This window comes from Oncorhynchus gorbuscha, unplaced genomic scaffold (assembly GCF_021184085.1).
Source record: "Oncorhynchus gorbuscha isolate QuinsamMale2020 ecotype Even-year unplaced genomic scaffold, OgorEven_v1.0 Un_scaffold_633, whole genome shotgun sequence".
NCBI lineage: Eukaryota > Metazoa > Chordata > Actinopteri > Salmoniformes > Salmonidae > Oncorhynchus > Oncorhynchus gorbuscha.
The window spans coordinates 352,997-379,901 of NW_025745745.1; the positions used below are offsets into that span (position 1 = coordinate 352,997).

The 26,905-nt window shown below is 48.8% G+C and overlaps 1 protein-coding gene across 1 annotated transcript; it reads right to left on the reverse strand.

The window, feature by feature from the left end:
* Positions 1-26,905, reverse strand: LOC124019581 (non-homologous end-joining factor 1-like). The gene is made up of 7 exons (XM_046334967.1): positions 26,616-26,905; positions 26,313-26,528; positions 26,017-26,155; positions 25,871-25,929; positions 1,297-1,495; positions 758-834; positions 1-420 (listed from the first exon to the last, which is right to left on the reverse strand). Exons 1-7 carry the CDS (start codon positions 26,796-26,798, stop codon positions 340-342), a joined length of 954 nt encoding a protein of 317 aa, XP_046190923.1. The 5' UTR covers positions 26,799-26,905; the 3' UTR covers positions 1-339.

Consider the following 26,905-nt stretch of genomic DNA (forward strand, 5'->3'; position numbering starts at 1 on the left):
TTGATCCACATCTAACGTTTATATTGATAAGACGCCCTAAATTGTCACACTTTATTTAGACAATTAAAAAAATACACATCCATCAAACAATGAAACAGCCAAGGAAAAACATGCATATCTAATGATTTAATGATTTAAAAAAATATATATTTAAAAAAAAAGGACATCTCCGTAGATGAGTACTTGAAAAACATGTCACATGAAGTAAGGTGGTAGTGCTCATAGACGGCATCCCAAACGACACCCCATCCCCTACATAGTGCACTACTTTTGACCGTGTCATTTGGGACGTAGTCGCAGACAGTCTCCATAGTGTTTGGTGCCCTACAGGTTCCGAGGTCATCCAAAAAGCCCCTTCGCTTTCTTCTTCTTGGGTCGGGCGGAGGGCCGATCTGCGGCAGTAGCCATGGGAACTGTAGTCTGAGGATGGCAACAGACGTGTTAGAAACAAGGTAAGGATATTATGGTTACATTATAGCCTTCAGTCTGAGGGAGAGGGGTCTAGGCTGGGTTACCGTACAGCCCTTAGGCGGCGTTTACAGAGACAGCCCAATTCTGATCTTTTGCTCAATTATTGTCAATACAGCTGATCAGATTGCTCAAAATACCAATTAGTGAAGGAAAAAAAATCACAATTGGGCTGCCTGTGTAAACGCAGCCTTAGTGACATCTGCTGCTGTAAAAGGGCTTATCAATAAATCGGATTGATTAATTCATTATTATTGGTAAATCAGAATCATTGCGGAGTTGACCAGACCTTTTCCTCATTAGGTGTCTCTGAGTCTGTGGTTCTGGCTCCATCCCCCTGGTCCAGCCCATGGTTCACCTCCTCTCCTGTAGGGAACAAACCAACCACCAATTCACACCTATAGTGGCCATAATCAGACACTAAAACCCATTTTCATACTATTGAGCAGAGCTGAGCTGTCCTGGCCAAGGCAGCCTTGGTATGAGCTGCAACGTTGCAACACATTTATTAACGTTGCAACAAAAGTATCAAACCGCTTTTGAGACTCCAACTTTCCCACGCCAGTTGTTCTGTTAAAAGCAGCACTAGCAGGAGAAGTGAAGTGTTTGGGTGATTGATGTTGTTTAGCTAGATTACAGAAATGTCTGGGACAGAATATAGTATAGTGATCTCTATTAGAATGTGTGTGTGGTGTCTGTGTGTGAGAGAGTGTGTTTGGTAGGACATGCGATCCTATAGGTCTAAATCTGAGGCCTTGGGCCACAGAGGTGACAGCAAGATGGGATGGGATTAGAAAGATTATACGACCAATGAGAAGAGGTCCAGACCTGGGGGCTGTGTGCCGCTGGCGGCGTGGTTAGGGTCACGGTCCTCTGTGGTGGATTCGTCCTCTTCGGGGGCGTGTCTCTCAGAGATCTTACGCTTGCGGGCGTCGGTGTTGTCGTAGGACGTGACGGCTGAGTAGAGCTCCTGCAGCTCAGAGTCAAACCCCAGACCGCCCTGCCTCACACATACCTGTGGCACAGTCTGAGGGAGAGAGAGAGAGAGAATGGGAAAGGGAGAAAATGATGACAAATTCAACTAATGTCAAAACTGTTGGCTATCTTTCCATAAATATACATTTAGATTAATATTTTCCTGCACACTATATTTTGAGGGGATTAAATGAAAGAAAAATAAGAGTACAGGAAGCAGAGGGAAATGACCAGAAATAAACTGTGACCTGAGCAAACACTAAGCTATCAGAGAGGGAGAGAAACAGTCTGAGGGAACGAGTGAGAGGTGGAGAGAGAACTACACTAAGCTATCAGAGAGGGAGAGAAACAGTATGAGGGAACGAGTGAGAGGTGGAGAGAGAAACTACACTATAAGCTATCAGCTATCAGAGGGAGAGAAACAGTATGAGGGAACGAGTGAGAGGTGGAGAGAGAAACTACACTAAGCTATCAGAGAGGGAGAGAAACAGTATGAGGGAAACTACACTAAGCTATCAGAGAGGTGGTAGAGGGAGAAGAGGTGGAGAGAGAAACTACACTAAGCTATCAGAGAGGGAGAGAAACAGTATGAGGGAACGAGTGAGAGGTGGAGAGAGAAACTACACTAAGCTATCAGAGAGGGAGAGAAACAGTATGAGGGAACAGTGAGAGGTGGAGAGAAACTACACTAAGCTATCAGAGAGGGAGAGAAACAGTATGAGGGAACGAGTGAGAGGTGGAGAGAGAAACTACACTAAGCTATCAGAGAGGGAGAGAAACAGTATGAGGGAACGAGTGAGAGGTGGAGAGAGAAACTACACTAAGCTATCAGAGAGGGAGAGAAACAGTATGAGGGAACGAGTGAGAGGTGGAGAGAGAAACTACACTAAGCTATCAGAGAGGGAGAGAAACAGTATGAGGGAACGTGAGAGGTGAGAGAAACTACACTAAGCTATCAGAGAGGGAGAGAAACAGTATGAGGGAACGAGAGAGGTGGAGAAAACTACACTAAGCTATCAGAGAGGGAGAGAAACAGTATGAGGGAACAGTGAGAGGTGGAGAGAAACACTAAGCTATCAGAGGAGAGAAACAGTATGAGGGAACGAGTGAGAGGTGGAGAGAGAAAAACTACACTAAGCTATCAGAGAGGGAGAGAAACAGTATGAGGGAACAGGAGAGAGAAACTACACTAAGCTATCAGAGAGGGAGAGAAACAGTAGAGGGAGGTGAGAGGTGGAGAGAAACTACACTACACTAAGCTATCAGAGAGGTGGAGAGAAACTACACTAAGCTATCAGAGAGGAAGAAACAGTAGAGGGAACGAGTGAGAGGTGGAGAGAGAAACTACACTAAGCTATCAGAGAGGGAGAGAAACAGTGGAGTGAGAGGTGGAGAAGAAACTACACTAAGCTATCAGAGAGGAGAGAAACAGTATGAGGGAACGAGTGAGAGGTGGAGAGAGAAACTACACTAAGCTATCAGAGAGGGAGAGAAACAGTATGTAGGGAACGGTGAGAGGTGGAGAGAGAAACTACACTAAGCTATCAGAGAGGTGGAGGGAGAGAAGAGAGAAACTACACTAAGCTATCAGAGAGGGAGAGAAACAGTAGGAGGGAACGAGTGAGAGGTGGAGAGAGAAACTACACTAAGCTATCAGAGAGGGAGAGAAACAGTATGAGGGAACGAGTGAGAGGTGGAGAGAGAAACTACACTAAGCTATCAGAGAGGGAGAGTAAGGGAACAGTGAGAGGTGGAGAGAGAAACTACACTAAGCTATCAGAGAGGGAGAGAAACAGTATGAGAGGTGAGAGGTGGAGAGAAACTACACTAAGCTATCAGAGAGGGAGAGAAACAGTATGAGGGAACGAGTGAGAGGTGGAGAGAGAAACTACACTAAGCTATCAGAGAGGGAGAGAAACAGTATGAGGGAACGAGTGAGAGGTGGAGAGAGAAACTACACTAAGCTATCAGAGAGGGAGAGAAACAGTATGAGGGAACGGTGAGAGGTGGAGAGAGAAACTACACTAAGCTATCAGAGGGGAGAGAAACAGTAGTGAGGGAACGGTGAGAGGTGGAGAGAAACTACACTAAGCTATCAGAGGGAGAGAAACAGTATGAGAGAAACAGTATGAGGGAACGAGTGAGAGGTGGAGAGAGAAACTACACTAAGCTATCAGAGAGGGAGAGAAACAGTATGAGGGAACGAGTGAGAGGTGGAGAGAGAAAGCTATCAGAGAGGGAGAGAAACAGTATGAGGGAACGAGTGAGAGCTATCAGAGAGGGAGAGAAACAGTATGAGAGGTGGAGAGAGAACTACACTAAGCTATCAGAGTGAGAGGTGGAGGTACACTAAGCTATCAGGAGAGGTGGAGAAAAACTACACTAAGCTACACTAAGCTATCAGAGAGGGAGAGAAACAGTATGAGGGAACGAGTGAGAGGTGGAGAGAGAAACTACACTAAGCTATCAGAGAGGGAGAGAAACAGTATGAGGGAACGAGTGAGAGGTGGAGAGAGAAACTACACTAAGCTATCAGAGAGGGAGAGAAACAGTATGAGGGAACGAGTGAGAGGTGGAGAGAGAAACTACACTAAGCTATCAGAGAGGGAGAGAAACAGTATGAGGGAACGGTGAGAGGTGGAGAGAGAAACTACACTAAGCTATCAGAGAGGGAGAGAAACAGTATGAGGGAGCGAGTGAGAGGTGGAGAGAGAAACTACACTAAATGATTTAGAGAGAATAAATGAATGATATGGAAAGACTATGTCCTGCAGTGAGTGTGTGTCAGTCAGTCAATCAGCCAGCCTCCTGCCTGGTGGCCTGCTTTCCCCAGTCAGTCACATGGTAGAGGTGTGGAGGAGTGACTGAATTCTTTCCCCGGTCAGTTACATAGTAGAGGTGTGGAGGAGTGACTGAAGTCTTTCCCCAGTCAGTCACATGGTAGAGGTGTGGAGGAGTGACTGAAGTCTTTCCCCGGTCAGTCACATTGTAGAGGTCTGGAGGAGTGACTGAAGGCTTTCCCCAGTCAGTCACATGGTAGAGGTGTGGAGGAGTGACTGAAGTCTTTCCCCAGTCAGTCACATGGTAGAGGTCTGGAGGAGTGACTGAAGGCTGAAGGCCTGATAAGGGTCTAATGAAAGCAGTTTTTCTAGCAGCTCTGGCACAAGGTAGAGACCAGCAAACGAACAGCACTACAGGAGACAGGAACAACACTACAGGAGACAGGAACAACACTACAGGAGACAGGAACAACACTACATGAGACAGGAGACAGGAACAACACTACAGGAGACAGGAACAACACTACATGAGACAGGAACAACACTACAGGAGACAGGAACAACACTACAGGAGACAGGAACAACACTACAGGAGACAGGAACAACACTACAGGAGACAGGAACAACACTACAGGAGACAGGAACAACACTACAGGAGACAGGAAACAGGAACAACACTACAGGAGACAGGAAACAGGAACAACACTACAGGAGACAGGAAACAGGAACAACACTACATGAGACAGGAACAACACTACAGGAGACAGGAACAACACTACATGAGACAGGAAACAGGAACAACATTACAGGAGACAGGAACAACACTACATGAGACAGGAACAACACTACAGGAGACAGGAACAACACTACATGAGACAGGAACAACACTACAGGAGACAGGAACAACACTACAGGAGACAGGAAACAACACAACATGAGACAGGAAACAGGAACAACACTACAGGAGACAGGAAACAGGAACAACACTACAGGAGACAGGACACTTCGGTAGGTCTATATAGGCTGCTGCAACACCGTACTGCACTGTTGTGTGTGTGTGTGTGTTACACACATCTGTGTTTATACACACACACACACACACACACACACACACACACACACACACACACACACACACACACACACACACACACACACACACACACACACACACACACACACACACACACACACACACACACACACGTTGACGCCACAACCAACTACAAGTCAAGATAGATAACATACTAAACTCATACAGCACGTACACACTATTCATTCTACTCTTTCACTTGCTTTTTTCAGTCAAACGGAGAGGACAAACTGAATTAGCTGTTCAAATATTGACGGGGAGAAATTGGTGGTCTCGCACTGCTGTCAGTGAGAGGGGCTCCTAAACATACTTGGTCAGGTTTAGAGGTCTGCATTGATTTATTTTAGTTTTTTGTTTGTTTAAATATCGTAAAAATAAATGTATGCTCTGGTCAGGCTTTAGTTCCCCTTTGGGCACAGAGCAACCAATGTGTGGAGGAGCAGCGACTCCATAGAAAAGGAGCAGAGCCACCCTTTTCTCCTCCTCACCCTTCTCTTCTCCTCACTCTCCTCCTCAGCCTTCCTCTCCTCACCCTTCTCTTCTACTCACTCTTCTCCTCACCCTTCTTCTCTCCTCACTCTCCTCCTAACCCTTCTCTTCTCCTCACTCTCCTCCTTTTCTCCCCCCTTCTCTTCTCCTCACTCTCCTCCTAACCCTTCTCTTCTCCTCACTCTCCTCCTAACCTTCTTTCTCCTCCTCTCCTAACCCTTCTTCTCCTCACTCTCCTCCTAACCCTTCTCTCTCTCACTCTCCTCCTAACCCTTCTCTTCTCCTCACTCTCCTCCTAACCCTTCTCTTCTCCTCACTCTCCTCCTACCCTTCTTCTCCTCACTCTCTCTCCTAACCCTTCTCTTCTCCTCACTCTTCTCCTAACCCTTCTCTTCTCCTCACTCTCCTCCTAACCCTTCTCTCACTCTCCTCCTCACCCTTCTCTTCTCCTAACCCTTCTCTCACTCTCCCTCACCCTTCTTCTCCTCACCCTTCTCTTCTCCTCACTCTCCTCCTAACCCTTCTCTTCTCTTCTCCTCACTCTCTTCTCCTAACCCTTCTCTTCTCCTCACTCTCCTCCTAACCCTTCTCTTCTCCTCACTCCCTCCTAACCCTTCTCTTCTCCTCACTCTCCTCACCCTTCTCTTCTCCTCACTCTCCTCCTCACCCTTCTCTCCTCTCCCTCCTCACCCTTCTCTTCTCCTCACCCTTCTCTTCTCCTCACCCTTCTCTTCTCCTCACCCTTCTCCTCACTCTCCTCCTCACCCTTCTCTTCTCCTCACCTCTCCTCCTCACCCTTCTCTCACTCCCTCACTCTCCTCCTCACTCTCCTCCTCACCCTTCTCCTCACTCTCCTCCTCACCCTTCTCTTCTCCTCACTCTCCTCCTCCATCTTTCTTTCCACGCAATTTTGCTATCATTCAACCTCCGGTTTTCATCCATTTTATCATTCATGCTATCATTTAGCCCTGGTCTTTTCTCCCACACTTTTATCAATGTTCTCCCTTTGCCCCGTTCCACACAAACCACTGCATTTCAGTCTTATTGCATTCAATACCTGTGACTACAGTGCCTTGTGAAATGTGGAAACATGCTGTTTTCCCATTTTGTCCCAACCTTCTCCTGTAGGACACATCAGAAAACATTTGGCATGCATACCTCTTCTGGAAAACACTTGGCATGCACACACTCTTCTGGAAAACACTTGGCATGCACACCTCTTCTGGAAAACACTTGGCATGCACACCTCTTCTGGAAAACACTTGGCATGCACACCTCTTCTGGAAAACACTTGGCATGCACACCTCTTCTGGAAAACACTTGGCATGCACACCTCTTCTGGAAAACACTTGGCATGCACACTCTTCTGGAAAACACTTGGCATGCACACCTCTTCTGGAAAACACTTGGCATGCACACCTCTTCTGGAAAACACTTGGCATGCACACCTCTTCTGGAAAACACTTGGCATGCACACCTCTTCTGGAAAACACTTGGCATGCACACCTCTTCTGGAAAACACTTGGCATGCACACCTCTTCTGGAAAACACTTGGCATGCACAGGAAAACTCTTCTTCTGGAAAACACTTGGCATGCACACTCTTCTGGAAAACACTTGGCATGCACACCTCTTCTGGAAAACACTTGGCATGCACACCTCTTCTGGAAAACACTTGGCATCTTCTGCACACATCTTTCTGGAAAACACTTGGCATGCACACCTCTTCTGGAAAACACTTGGCATGCACACCTCTTCTGGAAAACACTTGGCATGCACACCTCTTCTGGAAAACACTTGGCATGCACACCTCTTCTGGAAAACACTTGGCATGCACACCTCTTCTGGAAAACACTTGGCATGCACAGCTCTTCTGGAACACCTCTTCTGGAAAACACTTGGCATGCACAGCTCTTCTGGAAAACACTTGGCATGCACAGCTCTTCTGGAAAACACTTGGCATGCACAGCTCTTCTGGAAAACACTTGGCATGCACACTCTTCTGGAAAACACTTGGCATGCACAGCTCTTCTGGAAAACACTTGGCATGCACAGCTCTTCTGGAAAACACTTGGCATGCACAGCTCTTCTGGAAAACACTTGGCATGCACAGCTCTTCTGGAAAACACTCTTCATGGAAAAACACTTGGCATGCACAGCTCTTCTGGAAAACACTTGGCATGCACACTCTTCTGGAAAACACTTGGCATGCACAGCTCTTCTGGAAAACACTTGGCATGCACAGCTCTTCTGGAAAACACTTGGCATGCACAGCTCTTCTGGAAAACACTTGGCATGCACAGCTCTTCTGGAAAACACTTGGCATGCACAGCTCTTCTGGAAAACACTTGGCATGCACAGCTCTTCTGGAAAACACTTGGCATGCACAGCTCTTCTGTCAAGTTGTTTGAGGATCCGTGATGGACAGTAACAGTAAAACAAGGTGAAATCCTTAATGGTGAAATTGCTTCGTCTGTTTGTGATGTTACAACAACAAACAACTTACTGCAAAGAACAAACACTTAAAAAAAATCTGACATCATTGCTCATAATATGCACAGCAATATCTTTACCACGCTGCGCGACGTCGCCTCGGCAACAAAACCAATAATGGTGGTGGGGGCGGCCAGCGGTGCAGTTTCCCCTTACAATGGATTACATCTAAGTCAGCGCTGTAACTAGGCCACTTGGGTCCCTTTAAACCGGCAAGTGTAAAGCATTCTCAAACGTATGTCCAATGTATTGGCCTGCGTCTCAGAGTAGGAGTGTTGTTTTAGGATCAGTTTAGCCTTTTAAAGCATAATGAATAAGGGCATGGACCTAGATCAGCCCTCCTGGACGATAAACAACTCTTAAACGCATAAAAAGGGAAAGAATGGCATAAAGAGTTAACAAAACAAAGGTCAAAGGTCAGTTTAAATAGACTACCGTGGTTCAACCCCCTCTCTACCTCACAGTTAATAATATTCATCTGGAACTTTCTTGTGGCCTCCACCAGACTGAGTGGCCTGCCGCTGTCATAACAGACCAAAGTCCTGCAGTACGGAGACAGGGGAGGAGCTACTGTTTTGGTGAGATCACCTGTGTTAGGGATTTGATTGAGGTTAGGGTCAGTTTACCCTCATCGGACTGTCAATGGGATGCACGCCAGTCAAGTTCCTTCAGTTGCACCCTCACAAATCTGAACCCTGCCCTCTGTAGGGTTGTTAGACTGCTGGCCATCCATAATCCATTCTGGCACCTTAGCCAATCACTGCCCCACGGCCTGACCAAAGAAAAACAAGGAAGGATGAGTAGAAGGAGGGTGAGGGATGTTGACATTTCCCTCTATTACTAGTGGGTAAACAGCTCTGAGTTTAGCCGGTGTTGTTTTCTGAGATAGACCAGTCTCTAGACCGGTGTTGTTTTCTGAGATAGACCAGTCTCTAGACCGGTGTTGTTTTCTGAGATAGACCAGTCTCTAGACCGGTGTTGTTTTCTGAGATAGACCAGTCTCTAGGCCGGTGTTGTTTTCTGAGATAGACCAGTCTCTAGGCCGGTGTTGTTTTATGAGATAGACCAAGTCTCTAGGCCGGTGTTGTTTTATGAGATAGACCAGTCTCTAGGCCGGTGTTGTTTTATGAGATAGACCAAGTCTCTAGGCCGGTGTTGTTTTCTGAGATAGACCAGTCTCTAGGCCGGTGTTGTTTTATGAGATAGACCAAGTCTCTAGGCCGGTGTTGTTTTCTGAGATAGACCAGTCTCTAGGCCGGTGTTGTTTTATGAGATAGACCAAGTCTCTAGGCCGGTGTTGTTTTCTGAGATAGACCAGTCTCTAGGCCGGTGTTGTTTTATGAGATAGACCAAGTCTCTAGGCCGGTGTTGTTTTCTGAGATAGACCAGTCTCTAGGCCGGTGTTGTTTTATGAGATAGACCAAGTCTCTAGGCCGGTGTTGTTTTATGAGATAGACCAGTCTCTAGGCCGGTGTTGTTTTATGAGATAGACCAAGTCTCTAGGCCGGTGTTGTTTTCTGAGATAGACCAGTCTCTAGGCCGGTGTTGTTTTCTGAGATAGACCAGTCTCTAGGCCGGTGTTGTTTTCTGAGATAGACCAGTCTCTAGGCCGGTGTTGTTTTCTGAGATAGACCAGTCTCTAGGCCGGTGTTGGGGATTGGTGCTGACCGACCTTCATGGAACCCTGGTACAAACTGCTGAGGCCTCACCTGATCTATAGTAAAAACACTGATGCTGGATCCTAAACTGGCCCCTACCCCTAACCCCTACACCCTAGTCAGGAACCACTGACCCCTACACCCTAGTCAGGAACCACTGACCCCTACACCCTAGTCAGGAACCACTGACCCCTACACCCTAGTCAGGAACCACTGACCCCTACACCCTAGTCAGGAACCACTGACCCCTACACCCTAGTCAGGAACCACTGACCCCTACACCCTAGTCAGGAACCACTGACCCCTACACCCTAGTCAGGAACCACTGACCCCTACACCCTAGTCAGGAACCACTAACCCCTACACCCTAGTCAGGAACCACTGACCCCTACACCCTAGTCAGTAACCACTGACCCCTATCCCCTAGTCAGGAACCACTGACCCCTACACCCTAGTCAGGAACCACTAACCCCGAAACCCTAGCCAGTAACCACTGACCCCTAGTCAGTAACCACTGACCCCTAACCCCGACACCCTAGTCAGTAACCACTGACCCCTAACCCCAGAACCCCCCTAGTCAGTAACCACTGACCCCTAACCCACTAACACCCTAGTCAGTAACCACTGACCCCTAACCCGTAGTCAGTAACCACTGACCCCTAACCCCGAACACCCTAGTCAGTAACCACTGACCCCTAACCCCGACACCCTAGTCAGTAACCACTGACCCCTAACCCCACTGACACCCTAGTCAGTAACCACTGACCCCTAACCCCCTACACCCTAGTCAGTAACCACTGACCCCTAACCCCCACCCTAGTCAGTAACCACTGACCCCTAACCCCGACACCCTAGTCAGTAACCACTGACCCCTAACCCCGACACCCAGTAACCACTGTCAGTAACCACTGACCCCTAGTCAGTAACCACTGACAACCCTAGTCAGTAACCACTGACCCCTAACCCCGACACCCTAGTCAGTAACCACTGACCCCTAACCCCGACACCCAGTAACCACTAGACACCCTAGTCAGTAACCACTGACCCCTAACCCCTAGTCACACCCCTAGTCAGTAACCACTGACCCCTAACCCCGACACAGTAACCACTGACCCCTAGTAGTCAGTAACCACTGACCCCTAACCCCGACACCCTAGTCAGTAACCAACCCCTACTAGTCACCACTGACCCCTAACCCCGACACCCTAGTCAGTAACCACTGACCCCTAACCCCGACACCCTAGTCAGTAACCACTGACCCCTAACCCCGACACCCTAGTCAGTAACCACTGACCCCTAACCCCGACACCCTAGTCAGTAACCACTGACCCCTAACCCCGACACCCTAGTCAGTAACCACTGACCCCTAACCCCGACACCCTAGTCAGTAACCACTGACCCCTAACCCCGACACCCTAGTCAGTAACCACTGACCCCTAACCCCGACACCCTAGTCAGTAACCACTGACCCCTAACCCCGACACCCTAGTCAGTAACCACTGACCCCTAACCCCGACACCCTAGTCAGTAACCACTGACCCCTAACCCCGACACCCTAGTCAGTAACCACTGACCCCTAACCCCGACACCCTAGTCAGTAACCACTGACCCCTAACAGTCAGTAACCACTGACCCCTAACCCCGACACCCTAGTCAGTAACCACTGACCCCTAACCCCGACACCCTAGTCAGTAACCACTGACCCCTAACTTTACACCTAGTCAGTAACCACTGACCCCTAACCCCGACACCCTAGTCAGTAACCACTGACCCCTAACCCCGACACCCTAGTCAGTAACCACTGACCCCTAACCCCGACACCCTAGTCAGTAACCACTGACCCCTAACCACCCTGAGTAACCACTGACCCCTAACCCCGACACCCTAGTCAGTAACCACTGACCCCTAACCCCGACACCCTAGTCAGTAACCACTGACCCCTAACCCCGACACCCTAGTCAGTAACCACTGACCCCTAACCCCGACACCCTAGTCAGTAACCACTGACCCCTAACCCCGACACCCTAGTCAGTAACCACTGACCCCTAACCCCGACACCCTAGTCAGTAACCACTGACCCCTAACCCCGACACCCTAGTCAGTAACCACTGACCCCTAACCCCGACACCTAGTCAGTAACCACTGACCCCTAACCACCCTAGTCAGTAACCACTGACCCCTAACCCCGACACCCTAGTCAGTAACCACTGACCCCTAACCCCGACACCCTAGTCAGTAACCACTGACCCCTAACCCCAACACCCTAGTCAGTAACCACTGACCCCTAACCCCGACACCCTAGTCAGTAACCACTGACCCCTATCCCCAACACCCTAGTCAGTAACCACTGACCCATATCGCCTTACGCAGAGGTTACAGGACCTAAAACAACCACATTGGATATTGATATTCTACTACACACGCCAGGCTGGCAGATGGAACAACAAACAGAGGCAGGTGAAGTCCTACTGGTCCGTCTGCCTTTAAACCCTGAAAGCGCATCACTTTACATCTGGTCATATATCTGTCTGCACTTCCCTGTCAACTACTCTCACCCTCTTTCTCCCTCTCTTCCCAGTCAACTATTCTTACCCTCTCTTCCCTGTCAACTATTCTCACCCTCTCTTCCCTGTCAACTACTCTCACCCTCTTTCTCCCTCTCTTCCCAGTCAACTATTCTCACCCTCTCTTCCCAGTCAACTACTCTCACCCTCAATCTCTTCTCCCTCTCTTCCCAGTCAACTACTCTCACCCTCTTTCTCCCTCTCTACCTCTTCTCCCTCTCTTCCCTGTCAACTACTCTCAACCTCTTTCTCCCCTCTTCCCAGTCAACTACTCTCACCCTCTTTCTCCCTCTCTTCCCTGTCAACTACTATCACCCTCTTTCTCACCCTCTTTCTCCCCTCTTCCCAGTCAACTACTCTCACCCTCCTTCTTTCTCTCAGGCCAGGAGAGGAGCCAGGAGACTGAGGAGAGGCTTCCCCACATCACTCCCTCTCTCTGGGACAACTGACAGGAGGAGAGGGGATCAGACCTCTGGAGGGGATTTATGATTTTACGAGGATCCCCATTAGCCGACGCCAATGATGACAGCTAGTCTTCCTGGGGTCTGACATAACGAAAAAGACATTACAGACAAAAATACTCTATATACATACACACACACATAACTGAGCAATCGGGAGATTAGGGCCTTGGTCAGGGAGGGGACCAAGAACCCGATGATCACTCTGACAGAGCTCCAGAGTTCCTCTGTGGAGATGGGAGAAGCTTCCAAAAGGACAACCATCTCTGCAGCACTCCACCAATCAGGCCTTTATGGTAGAGTGGCCAGACGGAAGCAACTCTTCAGTAAAAGGCACATGACAGCCAGCTTGGAGTTTGCCAAAAGGCACCTAAAGGACTCTCAGAACACGAGAAATAAGATTCACTGGTCTGATGAAACCAAGATTGAACCCTTTGGCCTGAATGACAAGCGTAATGTCTGGAGGAAACCAGGCACCACTTATCAATACCATGCCTTGTCCCTAAAAACAGACACATGGTGAGGTAGAGAAGTAGAAACAGGGAAAGGAGATACTTAGTCAGTTATACAACTGAATGCCTTCAACTGAAATGTGTCTTCTGCATTTAACCCAACCCCTCTGAATCAGAGAGGTGCGGGGGGCTGCCTTAATCGACATCCACGTCTTCGGCGCCTGGGGAACTTAGGGTTAATTGCCTTGCTCAGGAGCAGAACGACAGATTTTTACCTTGTCGGCTCTAGGATTCGATCCAGCAACCTTTAAGATTACTGGTCCAATGCTCTACCCACATAAACCCCAGGACTTGTCCCTAAAAACAGACACATGGTGAGGTACAAACACACATAAACCCCAGGCCCTGTCCCTAAAAACAGACACATGGTGAGGTACAAACACACATAAACCCCAGGCCTTGTCCCTAAAAACAGACACATGGTGAGGTACAAACACACATAAACCCTAGGCCCTGTCCCTAAAAACAGACATGGTGAGGTAGAAGGGTGTAAATGTAGAAAGCCCTCACCGACAGCTGTCCAAGATTCTACATGGTGAATAAGGAAAGACAACCTCTGATCACAGGCAACAATGAAGAACACATCGAATTGACTATCCAGGGTCCCTCCCCTCAGAGCCTCTCCAATGGTTTAGAGGAGGAGGCAAGGGTAGAGGATGCAAGGGTAGAGGATGCAAGGGTAGAGGATGCAAGGGATCGAGGAAAGATAAATTGAGAAAGATCCTTCCTCGTGTCTCCTTTTCTCCTTCTTCCATCCCTCCACTTGCACACAGTTTCCACAGGGTTCTCCCCTGCCTCGGGGCCTGTAATTAGGGCCATTGTGGCCTGGCCGGCTCCCTCTCACTGCCCCTTCAGCTGGCGGGCCTGGTTCTAGACGGCCCAGTGTGGCGTCCCACAAGACATCAGGATGGGCTGCCGGCCCAGCGCTACACAGATCCCAGCAACCCTCAGACACGTGATGTAAACACTGGCTGCAGTCCAAACTCAAAGTAGACGGCACTCGGCCCCTAACCCTTCAGTCCTTGAATGGCGTTTTACATTGTCACATCCCAGTGAACCTTAAAATGTCCCTTGCCCAAGCGAGGGAGAGTGATGTTTGGAGAGGCAACGTCCTAGGTGGAACTCTTCAAGTTGATTTTAAAAAACAACCAACCTAAAGCTATTAATATACTGTACCTAGCAAGCTAACGTAGCTCACTAGCACTCCTGTCAGGTAGCTAGCTAAAGTTCCCCATAGCTGGCAAGCTTGTTTTATAGTATGGTCATGTATTCCAATAAATTTCAGAATTCCCCAAAATATGTTGATGAAGCTAGCTACGTTTTATGGGCTCCTCACTACGAGACTAAGACAATTTGTTAACGCTAAAAATCAATGTCATCCACAGTATATAGATTTTTCACCAAGCTAGCATCGTAAGTTTGTCTGACACGGCGAAAATAGAGCCGTGTTGATTAAATTTGGCACTTCGCGGCCACCAGAATGACACATGGCTACAGTTTGCATTTATTTGTGGGTCATATCAACCCCAAAATTGATTGATGTTCTTCACTCACTCTCTCCAGCTAAATGGAGGGCCGAGGGGGCAACGTTAGTGAACTGGACCTCCATTTAAGATGGCAATCAAACTGCATCCGGTTCTGACGGGGGTTCCCCTGAGGGAAAGTGGCTAACGCCCAACATCACCCAATCAAATGACAGAGATGGACACCTTTGCACCCAACCTGATACCAAAGAAAGTCAGCACTCAGCTGTGGGACACTGGTCCAGCTGTGGGACACTGGTCCAGCTGTGGGACACTGGTCCAGCTGTGGGACACTGGTCCAGCTGTGGGACACTGGTCCAGCTGTGGGACACTGGTCCAGCTGTGGGACACTGGTCCAGCTGTAAGCGCCTGGGAGCAGTGGGGTCTCCCGAGCACAAGGGGGTGCTATTCAACCCACAGGGTTGCCAGGTATCACCTGAGTTATTAACCACCGGGTTGCCAGATATCACCTGAGTTATTAACCACCGGGTTGCCAGGTATCACCTGAGTTATTAACCACCGGGTTGCCAGGTATCACCTGAGTTATTAACCACCGGGTTGCCAGGTATCACCTGAGTTATTAACCACCGGGTTGCCAGGTATCACCTGAGTTATTAACCACAGGGTTGCCAGGTATCACCTGAGTTATTAACCACAGGGTTGCCAGGTATCACCTGAGTTATTAACCACAGGGTTGCCAGGTATCACCTGAGTTATTAACCACAGGGTTGCCAGGTATCACCTGAGTTATTAACCACAGGGTTGCCAGGTATCACCTGAGTTATTAACCACCGGGTTGCCAGGTATCACCTGAGTTATTAACCACAGGGTTGCCAGGTATCACCTGAGTTATTAACCACAGGGTTGCCAGGTATCACCTGAGTTATTAACCACCGGGTTGCCAGATTGGTCAAAAGGAATATGAGTCACTGATACCCTCTAATAGTTCTAGACAGTACTGTAGCAGCGAACGCCAGCTATTGCATCATCCCTGGCAAGGATTCAACCTAGGTCACCATGACCTCACTTGGGGTAAAATCGTATATCGGGGTTCATCAGGGCTAAGTTTGTTACAGTATCTTATACCTACATAACAAACTGAAGCATACAAATATACCTCTAAAAACTACAAAACCCACAGAATTCCCTCAAAACTGTGCTTCTAAAAACTTCCAAACCAAGCTCATACCTTTAAAAACACCCCTCTAAAAAACAACAAAACTCAGTCCATCACCTCATGCCTCTCCACCAAACTAACAGGGTAATCTAACCCAGGCTGTGCCAGTGAGCAACAGGAGCTGGTCCAACTGACTGTCTGGTAGAACAGGGCAACAGGAGCTGGTCCAACTGACTGTGTCTGGTAGAACAGGGCAACAGGAGCTGGTCCAACTGACTGTGTCTGGTAGAACAGGGCAACAGGAGCTGGTCCAACTGACTGTGTCTGGTAGAACGGGGCAACAGGAGCTGGTCCAACTGACTGTCTGGTAGAACAGGGCAACAGGAGCTGGTCCAACTGACTGTCTGGTAGAACAGGGCAACAGGAGCTGGTCCAACTGACTGTCTGGTAGAACAGGGCAACAGGAGCTGGTCCAACTGACTGTCTGGTAGAACAGGGCAACAGGAGCTGGTCCAACTGACTGAGTCTGGTAGAACAGGGCAACAGGAGCTGGTCCAACTGACTGTCTGGTAGAACAGGGCAACAGGAGCTGGTCCAACTGACTGTCTGGTAGAACAGGGCAACAGGAGCTGGTCCAACTGACTGTGTCTGGTAGAACAGGGCAACAGGAGCTGGTCCAACTGACTGTCTGGTAGAACAGGGCAACAGGAGCTGGTCCAACTGACTGTGTCTGGTAGAACAGGGCAACAGGAGCTGGTCCAACTGACTGTCTGGTAGAACAGGGCAACAGGAGCTGGTCCAACTGACTGTGTCTGGTAGAACAGTCTGGTAGAACAGGGCAACAGGAGCTGGTCCAACTGACTGAGTCTGGTAGAACAGGGCAACAGGAGCTGGTCCAACTGACTGTGTCTGGTAGAACAGGGCAACAGGAGCTGGTCCAACTGACTGATCTGTTAGTTTAGAACAGGAGTCAACAGGAGCTGGTCAACTGACTGAGTCAGAACAGGGCAACAGGAGCTGGTCCAACTGACTGTGTTGGTAGAACAGGGCAACTGTCAATGATTTACTGGTACAGAACAGGGCAACAGGAGCTGGTCCAACTGACTGTTTAGAAGAGGGCAACAGAGAGGGAGGTAGAACAGGAGGAACAGGGGTGGGGGACATGGGGAACAGGGCAACAGGAGCTGGTCCAAGACTGTGAACAGGGCAAGAGGAGCTCTGAGAGGCATCTGGCAGAACAGGGCAACAGGAGCTGGAATCAACTGACTGAGATGAACAGAGGGATGACAACAGAACCATGGCATCAGCTGAGCCACTGATCTCAAAACAGCCTCTATCTATCTAGCAGTGCTTGGACTGATCTAGACAGGAGCTGTATGACAGTTCACACAGGTGGCTGTTCTAGCGGTAATGCTGCAGCCTCCAACACACAGGTCTACACTGTCTGCATAGGTTTAAATAGGGCCTGCTGCCCTTTGACACAAACTCTCTCTCTGTTCAATGAAGACAGAAAATAAATGACATCTACATAAAGGGAGAAGATGGGAGCAGCAGAGCCAGATCTGAAGTCCAGAGGTGATGATAGGAGCAGCAGAGCCAGATCTGAAGTCCAGAGGAGATGATAGGAGCAGCAGAGCCAGCTGTCAGATCTGATAGAAGTCCAGAGAGGGATGATAGGAGCAGCAGAGCCAGATCTGAAGTCCAGAGGAGATGATAGGAGCAGGGAGCCAGATCTGGAAGGGAGGAGATGATAGGAGAAGCAGAGCCAGATCTGAAGTCCAGAGGAGATGACAGCCTCTGGCGGAATAACCAGGGGGAGATGCTAACCACAGCAGAGCTCCCCACATCCCCTGACTTCCAGACTCTCCCCGACCCCCAGATAGACCCCCAGGGAGAACCACACAGAAGAGGGACAGAACAGGGGAGGGGAGAAGAGGGGAGAGGGAGGTGGGAGGAAAAGGGACATGGGGGAGAGGGCTGAGATGGTAGAACAGGGCAACAGGAGCTGGTCCAACTGACTGTCTGGTAGAACAGGGCAACCAGAGGAGGAGAGAGAGAGAGGTGAACGAGAGAAAGACATGGAGAGGAATGCAAGAGAGGATGACCAGAGCATAGAACCATGGCATCAGCTCAGCCACTGATCTCAAAACAGCCTCTATCTATCTAGCAGTGCTTGGACTGATCTAGACAGGAGCTGTATGACAGTTCACACAGGTGGCTGTTCTAGCGGTAATGCTGCAGCCTCCAACACACAGGTCTACACTGTCTGCATAGGTTTAAATAGGGCCTGCTGCCCTTTGACACAAACTCTCTCTCTGTTCAATGAAGACAGAAAATAAATGACATCTACATAAAGGGTAAGATGGGAGCAGGGCAACAGAGCTGAAGTCCAGAGGTGATGATAGGAGCAGCAGAGCCAGATCTGAAGTCCAGAGGAGATGATAGGGCAGCAGAGCCAGATCTGAAGTCCAGAGGAGATGATAGGGCAGCAGAGCCAGATCTGAAGTCCAGAGGAGATGATAGGAGCAGCAGAGCCAGATCTGAAGTCCAGAGGAGATGATAGGAGCAGCAGAGCCAGATCAGGGCAACAGGAGCTGGTCCAACTGACTGAGTCTGGTAGAACAGAAGTCCAGAGGAGATGATAGGAGCAGCAGAGCCAGATCTGAAGTCCAGAGGAGATGATAGGAGCAGCAGAGCCAGATCTGAAGTCCAGAGGAGATGATAGGAGCAGCAGAGCCAGATCTGAAGTCCAGAGGAGATGATAGGAGCAGCAGAGCCAGATCTGAAGTCCAGAGGAGATGACAGCCTCTGGCGGAGGGAGCCCCTGAATAACCAGGGGGGAGATGCTAACCACAAACCCGCAGTAGCTCCCCACATCCCCTGCTTCCAGACTTCTCCCCGACCCCCAACCCATAGACCCCCAGGGAGAACCAAATCCATAGCACTACAGATAGACTAACATGTTAACTCACAGTGTTAGGGGGCTACTGTAGAACTCCCCTGAGGGTTCATCCAGCAGGGGGATGAGGGGGAGGGGTGTGGGGTCTGGTGAGGTAGGGCACAGGGAACATGTCCCTCCCCTCTTTCACTCAGTCACAATGTTTTTCTCCACTCAGACCAAAACCCCAGGGCATACGTCAGCTGCGGACTGGTCACACACACACATACTGGTCACACACACACAGGGCAACACTCAAACTGACTGTGTCTGGTAACCAAAACATGCGTCATTACCCGGTCCAGTGTGGACAAACAGACACGCCCCTTGCCAGGCCAGATCCACAAGCGGTCAAATTGCCCCAAAACGGCTGAAAAACAGGTGAAAATGACAAAAGCCCAGATGGACTTAGTGTCTAAAAGAACAGGACAGAAGGGTTTTCCCTACAACTGTCAGGCTCTGGTCCCCTTCACCTTCACACAGAAATGGGCATCTAGATTCCAGATGAACCCAGGACTGACTGTGTGTGCTAGTGACAGTGGACGGGTAGCTAATTCCAACCTCCATGTCAATGTTGACCTGTGGTGGGTGGGGTGTTACTGTGGGGTGATGAGGGGGCTCAATGATTTACAATGGAAAGCTAGAAAGGTACCAGGGTTGATGAGAAGGGGTCCCCGTCTGTCTCGTTCCCAGAGCCTTTCATCTGCACAGACAGAAAATAAAACAGGAGGTCTACTCTACAGTGGAAGAGGAGGCAATAGGAAAATCCCCAGTGGTGGGATGAGAGGAGGGGTGGAGTGAGAGGAAGGTACAAACCAGACCTGGGTTCAAATAGAGAAAGAGCTTTGAGAGGAAAAGACATGGAGAGGAATCATCCACATCTCTCTCATCCTCCTTTCCAGGCAAGAGAGGATTGCCAGAGATGAACCATGGGATCAGCTCAGCCACTGATCTCAAAACAGATCTATCTATCTGCAGTCCATTGGAGGCAAGATCAATCAGAGCAGAGAGCAAGTATTTGAAAGATTTCAAAGGTGGCTATTTGAACTGGAGCCTGTCGACAAACAGAGAAGTCCTTCCTGTCTGCATCCTTTCAATTGCAGGAAAATCATTCTGAAAAACCCCTGCTCACCACTTTGAAGGACAGATATGTCATTCTAAATGTGTTTGCCCACAGATAAAGGCATCTTTCAGTAGCCATTGAGTAAGAGTCACCATCAAAAGGTAGGTGCCGTGATAGGGTGAGCAGAACAGATTCCCAGTATAGCCTTACAGCTGAGCTGGATCTGAAACAGATCCCAGTATAGTCTTACGAGCTGAAGGCTGGACGCTAAAACAGATCCCAGTATAACCAGGAGCTGAGAGGCTAACCTAAAAGATCCCAGTATTGCCCTACGAGCTGGATCCTAAAACAGATCCCAGTATTGCCCTAGGAGATGAGCTGGAGGCTAAAACAGATCCCAGTATTGACCCCTCCCCACAGATCAGGCTAGAACAAATCCCAGTATTGCCCTACAGATGAGACTAAAACAGATCCCAGTATAACCCTACAGTGCTGGGGGCTACTGATCCACTTTCCACTCCCCTGAAACTGACCCGCCTGTTCCTATCCAGCATGGGGGATGAAACAGATCCCAGTATTGCCCTACGAGCTGAGGTAGGCTAAAACAGATCCCAGTATTGCCCTTTCACTGGAGTCAAAACAATCCCAGTTTTGCCCTACTCAGCTGGAGGCTAAAACCCCAGATCCCAGTATTGCCCTACGACTGGGCTAAAACAGATCCCAGTATTGCCCTACAGCTGGAGGCTAAAACAGATCCCAGTATTGCCCTCCCCTCTGAAACCAAAACCATCCCAGTATTACCCGGTCCAGTGCTGGACAAACAGATCCCAGTATTGCCCTAGGCCAGATCCTACAACAGATCCCAGTATTAGCCCTACGAAAAAGCTGGGGAAAAACAGATCCCAATGACAAAAGCCCAGATGGAGATCCCAGTATGCCCTAAAAGAAGGACAAAACAGATCCCAGTTTTTGCACGAGGCTACAACAGATCCCAGTATTGCCCTACTCTGGAGGCTAAAACAGATCCCAGTATCACCCTACACCAGAAATGGGCAAAACAGATCCCAGTATGAACCCAGGACACGGCTGGTGTGTGATCCCAGTATGTGACAGTGGAGGCTGGTAGTCTAATTCCAACCTCCATGTCAATGTTGACCTGTGGTGGGTGGGGCTAAAACAGATCCCAGTATTGCCCTCCAATGCTGAAAGCTAAAACAGATCCCAGTATTGCCCTTCCCCGCTGAAGGCTGGAGGCTAAAACAGATCCCAGTATTGCCCTGCACGAGCTGGAGGCTCATCCTCCTTTCCAGGAGGTCTACTCTACAGTGGAAGAGGATGGCAGGCTAAAACAGATCCCAGTATTGGGATACGAGCTGAGGGCTAAAACAGATCCCAGTATTGCCCTACGAGCCTGGGCTCAAAGATCCCAGTATTCTAAATACTGGAGCTAAAACAGATCCCAGAGCTTGCCCGGAGCTGGGCAAAACAGATCCCAGTATTGCCCACCATTCCATTGGTAGGCAGGCTAAAACAGATCCCAGTATTGCCCTAAGCTGAGATTTCAAATGCTATTTGAGATCCCAGGTCTGCCCTCGACAAACTGAGGCTAAAACAGATCCCAGTATTGCCCTTTCATTTGCAGGAAAATCAGATCCCAGTATTGCCCCTGCTCACCACTGGAAGGAAAACAGATCCCATGTCATTCTAAATGTGTTTGCTAAAAAAGATCCCAGTAGCCCTACGAGCTGGAAGAGTCACCAAAAAGGTAGGTCCCAGTATTGCCCTGCGAGCTGAGCAGAGGCTGAAGGGGATCCCAGTATCTGGGCTGGGATCCCAGTATTGTCTTACTGAGCTGAAGGCTGGAGGCTAAAACAGATCCCAGTATTGCCCTACGAGCTGAAGGCTGGAGGCTAAAACAGATCCCAGTATTGCCCTACGAGCTGAATCCCAGCTGGAGGCTAAAACAGATCCCAGTATTGCCCTACGAGCTGGAGGCTAAAACAGATCCCAGTATTGCCCTACGAGCTGAAGGCTAAAACAGATCCCAGTAGCCCCCAGTATTGCCCTACGAGCTGAAAAACAGATCCCAGTATTGCCCTACGAGCTGGAGGCTAAAACAGATCCCAGTATTGCCCTACGAGCTGAAGGCTAAAACAGATCCCAGTATTGCCCTACGAGCTGAAAGCTGGAGGCTAAAACAGATCCCAGTATTGCCCTACGAGCTGAAGAGGCTAAAACAGATCCCAGTATTGCCCTACGAGCTGAAGGCTAAAACAGATCCCAGTATTGCCCTACGAGCTGAAGGCTAAAACAGATCCCAGTATTGCCCTACGAGCTGAAGGCTGGAGGCTAAAACAGATCCCAGTATTGCCCTACGAGCTGATCCCAGTATTGCTGGAGGCTAAAAAAACAGATCCCAGTATTGCCCTACGAGCTGAAGGCTAAAACAGATCCCAGTATTGCCCTACGAGCTGAAGGCTAAAACAGATCCCAGTATTGCCCTACGAGCTGAAGGCTAAAACAGATCCCAGTATTGCCCTACGAGCTGAAGGCTGGAAAAACAGATCCCAGTATTACCCTACGAGCCAAAGGCTGGAGGCTAAAACAGATCCCAGTATTGCCCTACGAGCTGAAGGCTAAAACAGATCCCAGTATTGCCCTACGAGCTGGAAAAACAGGCTGGAGGCTGGAAAACAGATCCCAGTATTGCCCTACGAGCTGAAGGCTAAAACAGATCCCAGTATTGCCCTACGAGCTGAAAAACAGATCCCAGCTAAAACAGATCCCAGTATTGCCCTACGAGCTGAAGGCTAAAACAGATCCCAGTATTGCCCTACGAGCTGGAGGCTAAAACAGATCCCAGTATTGCCCTAAGCTGAGGCTGATCCCAGGCTGGAGGCTAAAACAGATCCCAGTATTGCCCTACGAGCTGAAGGCTAAAACAGATCCGACTTAAGAGGGAAGATGAACAGCAAGACACCAGGAGAGACAGACGGACACAAAGGTACACAGAGAGTCTTCCCAGAGGGGGAAATGCAAACGGAGACACCACCTCCTATAGATAAATACTACACACACATGCCACGGCTCCTCGCCTAGCGCCACCTCCTCCACCCATCTGTCTACTGGTTAGGCCATGAGCCCAAAGGAATGGCTGGCCACGGACGCCACCTCCCTCTCCAGTGTGTGTGTGTTGCCTTGACACTTCGCAGTGAAATTTTTCCAGACACTTATTTTCAGTTTGGACTTTGGTCCGTGGCGGTCTGTCGGTGCTCAGTGGAATTTGCCGTGGCCGGGAGAAGAAGGGTGTGAGGTGTGTGTACTTTGATCTGAGAGGAGGAAAGGCCACGTTCCCCTGCATGCATTGCCATTCTCTTTATGGGCCATGTCCAGAAGAGCATTTCCCCAAACCTCCAGGGAGGCTTACTACAGTAAGGTCCGAGCCCAAGGTAGAGGGCCTCGACGGGGTCAGGAAGGAGGACAAGTACCCACTACCCTCTGTACGGGACAGGAGGGAGGGAGAGTGGACCCTGCCTGCCCCCTGTTACACACTGCAGAGTTCAGACAAAAATCCATCTCTACATTCCCCAGGACACTTCGAAATGCCAAAACACACACACACAGGTCAGGGATGGGGGTCAATGGAGCAGCGGACTGAGAAATTCCACATCCTACCACACAGTCAAACTGAAACACACTAACTAAAACCCAGGCTCATCAAACTACCAGGGAACCAAACAAACACACATCAACTGCATGGATCCCTCTACTACTGTTAACACAAAAGCAAATCAGACTATTTATTTTGAGCATAAATAGGAAGTATTCAAGCTATATTCATACAATAAAACACTTTTGGACAAACAAATGATCTAAATGTGTGTTTGCATAATCAGCTATATATTTTCTAGACTTTTTTGCTCCTCGTTATCAAGGGGGCCAATCATTTGGGACCTGACTGCACACACACTCTCCGGCGTATCTATCTAGACAGCTACAACTTTCTACTCTCTTCCAGCATGTTTCCTATGAGGCGACGGGACACAAAGTCAACTTTTATTCAGTGGTATTTCCATAGACCTGTAACCGTTTAGATTAGAAATGAAAGCACTTTGTGCATCTAGTCCCTCCATTTGAAGGTGTCAGAAGTATTTGGAAAACAATGCACCTATAATGTATTAAAGTATTCAAACATTTAGTATTTGGTCACATATTCCTAGCACACAATGACCACATCATTCTTGTGACTTTACAAACTTGTTTTCGATGCCTTTGCAGTTTGTTGGGAATAGGAACTGAATGTTGAATAATGTATTGTGTCATTTTGGAGTCACATTTATTGGAAATAAGAATAGAATGTTTCTAAACACTTCAACAGTAATGTTGATGCCACCATGATTGTGCATAATTGTGAATAATGACAGAACGTTAGAGGCAAAATTATACCCTCCAAAAACATGCTAACCTCTTCAGATGACCAATAACAGGGGAGGGTAGCATTTGGGGGGTAAGAGCAAGGACCCAGTCCTCATCAGGTGACCCAGGAGACTACACACAAGAGGAGCGTAAATCTATATAATCTGGATGACGGAGTAAACGACGATCGTCTAAGAAAGTTGATTTTCCCGAGTGGACCCATCATAAGTGCAAAGTAGAGCTGTGACGGTCATGGAATTTTGGATGAAGGTTATTGGTCTGCACAACGACCGCGGTCAGCGTTATAATCGTTTGAATAGCAACATTTTAAAATTATTTTTAATTTATTTTAAAGACGCACATTTTCTTCTCTCCTCCACTCCTGCATGTGCTGCAGGAAGTGGGGCGTTGCCTAGACAACCAAAGCCTTGTTTGCTACAGCTAGGAGCAACACAGTCTCCTTAGGTTGTAGAGTCCATGTAACCGTAGAAACAGACTCAACGAATGCCCATCCGTCCCGTCTTCACACAGCTGTTCCTTCCATAATGTTTTTATAGGTTATGACAGTTATTTTATTTTCATTATCGTCAGTTACGTGATTATACGGTAACTATGCCGCCCTCGTGCCAAGGTGATGACCGAGGGCGGCAGCACTAAGAGGTTTATCAGCCCCTTCTCCCCTGAAGAGGCCACCGAGGCTAATATGGAGATACAAGAGCGCATCGTGTCCTCCAAGCCTCTTTACCTGGCTTTAACTCAACGGGAAGTGTACTTGGCCATGACCCAGCCAAACCCAGCACCTCCCACCAACCACCTCATGGCTATAATGCCCCTAGAACAGAACAAACTACATTCACCAGTTGGCTGTGCAAGAACCCAGTCCTCACTGGACGACCCAGGGTGCCATGCAGCTGAGCACAATGAGCGCCTTGTGCAAACAAAGCATTTCCTTTAAAGCCTGAACACCTGATTGTCTTTCAGTTCTAGATAAAGGTTCAATTAGAACTGCATTATAAAAACAACGGTCATTTACAAAAGTATGGACACTTTATTCTGTCAGTGATCACTGGATAAAACAAGGACAGACAACCATCCAATAAGTAGGAAACTAGAAGTCATTTAATAACCTTGTTTATGGAAGGCCACGCCCAGAGAGAGACACACACAACATATTGCAGCAGAAACCTGGTTTATTGTGGCTTACCAGCTTACTAAGCTGAGTATTCAAAGGCGGCTCTTGCCAGGCTTTCTCTTTCCCAGTAATATATTCCTCCTAACTATGCATGTTCAGTATGCCTGAGATTGCGACTATGAAACTTACCTGTGTCAGGAAGTTCTCTCTGTAGTTTTGTTCCTCAAACAACTCTGTCTGCAATCGCTCTGCAAAACACACACACCAACGAGAGGAACAGGTGTATATGTTGTGTTTAATGAGTGTATTTTTGTTTCTCTGCACGTAGAGCCTACCTCTGCTCAGCACTGCCCCATTGTCCCTGTAGTCTTGGAGCTCAGTGTCTTTCCTGGCCAGCAGAGCTCCCAGTTGGCCCACCTGTCTCTGCAGTAACCTGCTCATCAACAGAAGGGGGCGCACAAGCTGACTGCACACCTGATAGAACACACCAATACACATTACACAACCATTAGTCATGGAGCGTGCACACACACACACACACTGGGGCTTGCATAAAAACACACAAACACACACAAAAGTTCAGTGAAAGTTGAGTATAGAGTTGGTGTTCAGTTAAGTATATAGATCGTACCAAAGCCACAGGGGCAGGGGTGCAGCGGAATTCCCAGTAGAAAGGCACCCCAGCCAGCTCACTCTTCAACTTCAGGTTGATGTCACCGCCGTGGTGGTTGAGGGAGAACTGAAGCGCACCCCCGTCCTCCACCCGTCCAGACAGACAGGGGAGAGCCACCTCACACATGTGAGAGAAGAAGGCGTGGACGGGAGCCCGCAATCGCCTGTTCAGCTCCTGTTATGACAGAGAGGACATTTTTTCAAAGGCTGTTGAAATGTACTTTAATTTGTGTGTGTACATATATGTGTGTGTCCTCCTTGCCTGAGCTCTGTCCTGGATGGCCCTGGTGTCCATCTCCTCCTCCCACACAGAGTGCAGGTCCGTGAGCAGGATGCGGTATGCTGTGTCCCCAAACCAGGTCTTGGCCAGGAGCTGAGACCCACTGATACACACTGGTACCCAGGGACAGTCCAGCAGAACCCCATCAACTGCATCTCTCTCCATGGCAGACTATCACCAGGCCAGCACCAACCACCTAGAGAGATGATGTAACATCACTCCCATCTCTCTCCATGGCAGACTATCACCAGGCCAGCAGCACCCACCTAGAG